General features: G+C 36.5%; 1 protein-coding gene across 1 annotated transcript in view; it reads right to left on the reverse strand.

Annotated features, from left to right (window-relative positions):
• diaph3 (diaphanous-related formin 3) overlaps positions 1 to 8,122 on the reverse strand; it is a 491,335-nt gene that overhangs the window by 340,683 nt on the left and 142,530 nt on the right. Inside the window, exons 12-15 of the mRNA XM_073825458.1 lie at positions 6,237 to 6,355; positions 5,497 to 5,561; positions 4,389 to 4,493; positions 451 to 762 (exon numbers count right to left, since the gene is read on the reverse strand). Coding sequence (XP_073681559.1) covers positions 451 to 762; positions 4,389 to 4,493; positions 5,497 to 5,561; positions 6,237 to 6,355 — 601 coding nt within the window. The remainder of the gene's footprint in view (positions 1 to 450; positions 763 to 4,388; positions 4,494 to 5,496; positions 5,562 to 6,236; positions 6,356 to 8,122) is intronic.

Raw genomic sequence — 8,122 nt, forward strand, 5'->3', positions numbered from 1 at the left:
TATTGTATGGTGTCGGTTTCTCACGCAGCTGTTTAAAAGAGCTTCTTTGTGTCCTTCTAATGGCTAATTACAACCAGGTTTTGGATGAAATGAAGCATATGGCAGATTCTTTAGAAACATCTGTATGACGCTGGCAAAAAGGACAGAGATTAAATATTAATCGTAATGTTATAAACTAACAACTCAAAAGACATCAGACCACAACATCTGCCGATAAACGAGAGCAGGCAGTCACACAGTAAAGTGTGATCCTTCACAACAGAGCAACATTTTGCTTTAATGACGCTTGGCAGGAAACACAAGAAGATTTCTTCGGTTACTTTGGAAACATCTGTCCTTTTATGCTGCTGTCCCCACCACATCCGAGCGCCAAAGTAGGATTCTGTCCCAAAGGGGATTGAGTGAAGTTAAAGACTCGAGAAAAGTTGTTTATGGTGCAGAAAATTTTACCTTGGACCAGTTGAGGCGCTTCATGGAAGTCTCTGGCTTGAATTCCTTCTTGGGTTTTAGGCCGAAAGGCAGCACGTGTTGGATTGCGGAGGATGTCAGGCCGCCTAGTCCCAAAGGAGGAGGAGGGGGTGGAGGCATCCCGGGCATGGAGGCACAGCCTGGTGGAGGCGGTGGAGGTGGAGGGGGTGGCGGACCTGGAACTCCAGGAACAGGTGGAGGAGGAGGTGGAGCAGGGGGACATGAGGAAGAGCCAGTTGAGGACAAGGCCGGGACAGGCTGCACTGAAGGTAACACCACTGCAACGGCTCCAAACTATCAACACAAGACACAAAAAGGGACAAACAGCAAATACATGCTTCATTTAATTAGTCTCTTCTGCTCAGCAAGCCTGCATTTATTTGATCTAAAATACAGCAGTAATATTGTGAAATATTTTTACAATTTAAAATCACTGTTTTCTATTTTAACATATTTTAAAATGTAATTTATTCCTGTGATCAAAGCTAAATTTTCAGCATCATTACTCCAGGTTCAGTGTCACATGATCCTTCAGAAATCATTCTGAAATAAAAAGCTTTTGTAACATGGTGGGGTTATGGAAATTAATATTTTTATTTAGCAAGAATGTTCTAAATTGATCAAAGAAACCTAAAAAATTATACTCAGCTGTTTTAAACACAATAATAAATAATAATAATAATAATAATAATAATAATAATAATAATAATAATATTGGCAAATCAGAATATTGGAATATTTCTGACGGATCATGTGACACTAAAGATTGGAGTAATGATGCTAAAAATTCAGCTTTGAAATCACAGGAATAAATTACAATTTAAAATATATTCAAATAGAAAACAGTGATTTAAAATGGTAAAATTATTTAAAAATTTTACTGTTTTGCTGTACTTTGGATTAAATAAATGCAGGCTTGATAAACAGAAGAGACTTCTTTAAAAAAAAACATTAAAAATCCTACGTTATACATAGCATTTCTACTATCTATCTATCACTCTATCACTCTATCACTCTATCTATCTATCTATCTATCACTCTATCTATCTATCTATCTATCTATCTATCTATCTATCGTTCGATTGCTGTCTATCATCCTATCTATCACTCTATCTATCGTTCGATTGCTGTCTATCATCCTATCTATCTATCTATCTATCTATTTATCTATCTATCTATCTATCTATCACTCTATCAATCGTTCGATTGCTGTCTATCATTCTATCTATCGCTCTGTCTATCATTCTATCATTTTATCTATCTATCTCTCTATCTATCGTTCGATTGCCGTCTATCATTCTATCTATCTATCGCTCTGTTTATCTATCTATCGTTCGATTGCTGTCTATCATCCTATCTATCTATCTATCTATCTATCACTCTATCGTTCGATTGCTGTCTATCATTCTATCACTCTGTCTATATCATTCTATCATTTTATCTATCTGTCTATCTATCTATCTCTCTATCTATTGTTCAATTGCCATCTATCTATCATTCTATCTATCTATCTATCAGTCTGTCTATCATTCTGTCTATCATTCTATCTATCGCTCTATCATTCTATCTATCTATCAATCCATCCATCCATCCATCTATCGATCTGTCCATCACTCTATCACTCTATCTATTGATTGCTCTATCATTCTTTAACACAAGGGTATTAAAAAAAGAAACTTAAAGAAAAAAAAATGAAAAAAAGCAATAAGGAAGAAACTAAACAGAAAATAGTCAAGATGACAGTGAAAGAAAACAAAAGGGACTTGGAAGTGAATTTATGCTAATATTTCGGCCCCAGTGCAAATATACAGACCATGAATCTATTCAACTTTCTCAAAGCAGATCTGAGGTGATGGAGTGATATAGTGGTTAAGGTTCACAGCAAGTAAATAGAAAGTTTCCAGGTTTGATCAGTAAGCAGTACTGAGCAGTAAGAATCCATCTCCAATTGCATCACAGAGCAAAGTCTTTAAACCCTATGTAACTCCAGAAAAAATCATCCTTGCAATAAGCTCACAGCATTATCATGGAAATATCAGACCAAAAATCGAGAAAGCAAATAAAAATAAAAGATCCTTTGAGGTGTAAGGTTACTTTTGAGTACAACAGAGACATACAGTACCTGTCTTTCCAGATTCACTCAAGCAGATAAGTAAATATAAAAGATTAATCAAACCATAACCCTTTCCCCGCTCAAAACACCTCCACCTCAAACCTCCATCAACGATTCAGAGAAAACAAGTGTGATACATTACTCTGGTGTATTCACACCATTCATCCTGCATGGCAAACAGCTACAAGAGTGGGGGGTTTATTGAACAAGTAGGGGTGCTCTAATTCAAACCGCGCACATGCCGGCCTCTAGATAATTCACAGGCTAAGAGTCAGCATGACTGACGCTCCGGCATACGTGGAGAATTGACTGGGTGATTACGTTTTGCGTTGCTGCAAACGATCGCACCCCAAAGAGATGGATCAGCTTAACTGCCTGCACTCCAAACTTTCACTTCGCTCATTGGCCACCATTATTTAACAATTGATCCGCTCTATCGACGATAGCCCGGTGAGCCAAAAAGCAATTGATCAAACAAACTGTTCAGTTGATGCCCTATTTGTCATGTCAGTGTGAGGGGTTCGAGATCTGTTTAAAAAAAAAATAAAATAAAAAAAAATAAAAACACAGTGTCTTGAGTCTGAGGATTGAATGGAAGAGAGGAGTACATACAGTATATAAAAATATTACCAATATATGACATTATATTATTATCTTATAAATCACTGTTTCTGCCATTACCTATTGTTATTCTTTTAAATTAGTCTGAAATGCTGATGAAATAATCTTAAAATATGCAGAACTTAAATATTCAGAATCAGTTCATTAAACACCAAATAGCCAATACTTAACTAATATGGTGCTGATATATTATGCATCTCTACTTTGCATTATGCAACAAAAATAATTCTTTTCCACATTTTTAAATCAATCTTTTTAAACATTTTAAAAGAAAAGCAAAATGCACTCTGTATATTACTGCACACCAAAAAAATACATCTTTAAAAGTTTAATTTAAAAAAAAAAAAAACTTTTGACTTGTATTGATTAAATATGGAGTAACTAAGATCAGGGCTTAGAGCAGTGTAAGCTTCTCTTAGAGCAGCTGTTCAGGGTGAAGTAGAGACAACATTAGGGCAGACTGTGCCAATCTCTATTAGAGAGAAGCGGAAAAGCTGTAAACAAGTTTGATGTCAGCTCCAAAAAAACAAAATGTTTGTGCAGAGCAAGAGTAAGGGGCATGATGAGTGTACTTGGCACACAAGTAAACTTTTCAAAGATGGAATAATGTGAGGACGTGGGATAATTGTCATGGTATAGTGGGAGAAGTGTGTATTACGGACTGGGGGAACAAAAACACACACAGCTACAGGACAGATTGGCCAGGGGAGAACAGATGTGCCCGCATAGCTTGTGTGCATCTAAACAAACCACTTTAGATTTCAACCCAATTTTCAGTAGCATTGCCATCTAGTGAATTAACCTTCCAGTTGGCCTGAACAACTACTGAATTTGAGTCCGTCTCACATTGTCTCTATGCAAATGCTTTTTTTTTTTTTTTTGCTTAAAATGTGCTTTATGTTGGCATTTGGCGAGTTTAGAAAGCAGATACACAACTGGTTTAATCACTGTGATTGTTACTGTCATGATCTTCAGTTTTCAACACTTAATGTCAAGTAACCAAACTAAGACAGACTCGAACACAGAAACAAAGCAAGAGAAAGAACTGAACAAACAGAAACTAGAAGAAGAGACAGGAGTGACAAAAGCAACAGTGAGAAAGGAAAGCGAAAAGAATCCCAGCAGCAATGCCATCAAAAACAGTGACAGAAGTGGCCAAAACAAAGAGAGAGAAAAGCACAGGTACCTGGTTTCTATAGGCCTGAAGTTCGGCTTCCAGCTCATTGATCTTCTCTTCTCTTTTCAACAGCTGGGCTTGAGCTTCCTGCCTGCCAAGGAACTCCTCATCAAACTGGAGAGCAAAACCATATCAACAGAGATGACAAAAAAAAAAATACAAAAACATAACCATTCCTGCTGATGTTTGAACACTGCTCAAATGTCTTTTTTTGTTAGCATTATGTAGTAAAGCTGAGAGCTAATTACTGAAGTAAAAGTTAATTACACTAGTATGAAACAAATACAAACATATCAACATAAAATGAGTTCGAGTTTTTCACCCTACCCTACCTTTTTGATCCAAAATATACAGACGAAGAACTAACCGCTTCTGACTTTTCTTACATGATTACGCAATGTGTGAAAATGTGCATGCTTTTTTTTTGTTAAAAAGTATAAACATTTCTAATTTTTTTTTTTTTTTAAGAAAATGACAGATCGTTTTGCTAGATAAGAGCATTATTCCTTGGCTGGGATCATGTAGAGTCCTTTGAAGCTGCATTGAAATTTGGGGGGGGGGGGTGAGTAAACTACCATGAAAGAAAATTTCTCAAAAAAGATCTGACTGCAAGTTAAATTTTACATCTACACTGCAAAAAAAAAAAAATAATAATAATAGAATCAAAAAATAGTTTAGTATCACTAGCTCAACTAGTACAAGTACTACCAGCCTAACCCAACAAGTTCAGCTAAGTTTATTTCCTAGCTGTAAAACCATAAAAAGCTTTTTTTTGCTTTTAAAAGTTAACTAGTTATCTGAAAAGGATGTAGTTAAAGAGCTGTGGTTTGGCATGTATAGATCTGTTGCCCTCGACCACGTACATTTCGGCCCACAATTATAAAAGAACGCTCCCAACAATCAATACAGGGGCCTTTTTAATCTCAGAATACTGTTAATTACAAATGGCTGTTTGAACGATTTCAAGTAATCTCGCCTTAATTAAAGAAAGCTAAATGGTGCGGTCGTGAATGGTCTTCAAAGGCCGCATACTTCATTAGAGGAGCCGGAATGAGAAGAAAGAAACCGAAAACAAGGGAGGGGTGGAAGATAAAGAGAAGGGAAAAAGGGCACTTGCCTTTTGAGCTAACTCTGAGGCCCTCTGTTCAAACTCCTCGGCCCTGGCTTTATCCACACACACCTCTGCAGAGAAAGCATGGATAAACCATTTCAGTTAAACAAAGTAACCAGCTCAAATATACAATTGAAGTCAAATGTTTACGTACACCTTGCAAAATGTTAATTATTTTACCAAAAAAAGAGGGATTATACAAAATGCATGTTATTTTTTATCTAGTACTGACCTGAATAAGATAATTCACAAGACATTTACATGGAGTCCACACGAGAAAATAATTGTTGTTTTATATGTTCCTGAGTCGCTTGTTGTCCTAAACAGTTAAACTGCCTGCTATTCTTGAGAAAAATCCTCCAGTTTTTAGCTATTTTGTGTATTTGAACCCTTTCCAACAATGACTGTATGATTTTGAGATCCACCTTTTCAGACTGAAGACAACAGAGACTCATATGCATATATTTCAGAAGGTTCAAATTCTCACTGATGCTTCAGAAGGAAACACAACACATTAAGAGCTGGGGGTGAAAACTTTTGAACAGAATGAAGATGTGCCTAAATATCTTTTTTTTTTTTCATTTAGTACTGCACTTCAGAAGCTAGATACATGTTTCCCAGAAGACAAACATTAAATTTACTGATCTTCAAATTATAACCCAAATCTTAATGCATTGTGTTTCCTTCTGAAGCATTAGTGAGCATTCGAAACTCCTGTAATGGCTGTTTGAAAAAAGCATACACACCTAACAGATGGCTGAAGTCCACATCCAAACGCTTGCGATAGCCAAAGTCGGGATCTGTGCCACTACGATGAAGGACGATTTGAGAGACACACTCCTCTATGATCTTAAAATACTGAGGCCTAGAGGACAGAGAACAAGAGAGAATACGAGAAAGCGAGAAGGGAAGAAAAATCAATGCATTGTATTATCTTTTTGGGAATACGCTACCACTGACTCGAGCACAAAATGAGAAAAATTGTTAAATTAACTCTAAATCCTCTGACAGTAGTGATACTGGCTTATACAAGCTATTAACTGGCGCAATGAAAATGACTGAGTCCTTTAAATCTCTGATGCTGCTCGACACTCACATAAAACAGAAAGAGAGATATGAAATGGAGAGGGATATGGAGAGAGACATAACAAAAGAGAGAAGGGACATATGAGATACTATAGAGTGAACTCAGCCACATTTAAAAGTATCATATAAAACAGTCAACTTCACACCTAGAGTTTTGCTTGTTCTTATCACTGTTAAACATATAGTTACATGTCTGAATTAAAAAACTGAAGTACTATTTGCATGTATATTCTAAACTGGGTTTACATGTTTAATATATCCAGTCTTTGAGACATCTTTAAATGAGTGAAATTAGGCTTTAGAGGGGAAAGTGGAAATAATTAGGATCAATCAGACTGAGGTGATGCTTTTTGATATGAGGTGATCATTCTGACCTTTTACAAGCATCATTTTCTGAGGTACTGTGAAGTTGAAACCCAAATACACAGTAATAATGTCTAACATTCAATTATAATTAACTCTAGTGCCATTAATCATGTTCACTAATTAATATATTTGACTATGACACAAAGTACCCAAATCAACCACATAGTGAAATCTCCAACATGCTAATATGGTTTACATAAATTAGAATGATAAAACTCAAGTATTCATATTCTCAATTTTAGAGTAAGTCAGTATTAAGGGCACATAATGCTAAATTATGAAATAACTGACCTTAAAAAGAAAAGAAAAAAATATGCAGTGAATAGTCATGCAAAACTAATTTCCATAACGACTTCAGAATGAATTAAACGATCACTTGTTGACCTGAATAGCGCACCGATTGGCATGTGAATGTGTATATTAATGAAGTAGGTATACATCGCCTATCTGCAGTGGTTTTTAATATATCCTGTATTCTACATATTAGGAGGCTGCCTTTTGATCAGGACCAGGTTTAACACACCCCCAGCTGTGAGCTCACAGACATGAAAACTCTCTTTGAGCAGACGCCACAGATGAAAAGAGAGAGCGAGGGAAAGAGAGAGACAGAGTGAGAGAGAGAGGGTATATAGGGAAGGGGAAGAGTAATGTGGGCATGGGTGATGAGAGGAAGATGAAAGCAGGCTCATTCTCTTTGTCGGACACTGTCATTGGATGGTTTGGGGGGAAAAAGAGACCAGCAGGGCGTGCGGACTGCCTGTGTAGAATAAATAACGTTCATGGACAGAGTTTAGAAAGAAATGCTCATGAGGTGAGAAGAGCTTACTGGGACGACTGGGGCCGTTTAATAAAAATTGACCAATTTACCAGCAGGACTCGAGGAGCAGACACAGCGAAGTTATGTTTATTTGGTGGGAGCAGAATTTATGTGGTCAGTTTAGAAACAAGTAAAGAACGCTTTGGATACTTATACAGTATTTTCTGAATTAACTTTTTTTTTCCACTAGGTCTTCCCTCCAGATGTCTATACAGTTACTCGATTTGAATCGATTCTCATTTTTGCTAAACTATATTGGTTCTTAAATCCGAAGCACTGATTAGTCTAGCCTGTTTTCCTTCCACCCAATAAACTGCTATAAGTTTTATACTGTTACTTTTGATATGAAAGTTTCGGCACAAC

The sequence above is a fragment of the Garra rufa genome, chromosome 20 (assembly GCF_049309525.1).
Source record: "Garra rufa chromosome 20, GarRuf1.0, whole genome shotgun sequence".
NCBI lineage: Eukaryota > Metazoa > Chordata > Actinopteri > Cypriniformes > Cyprinidae > Garra > Garra rufa.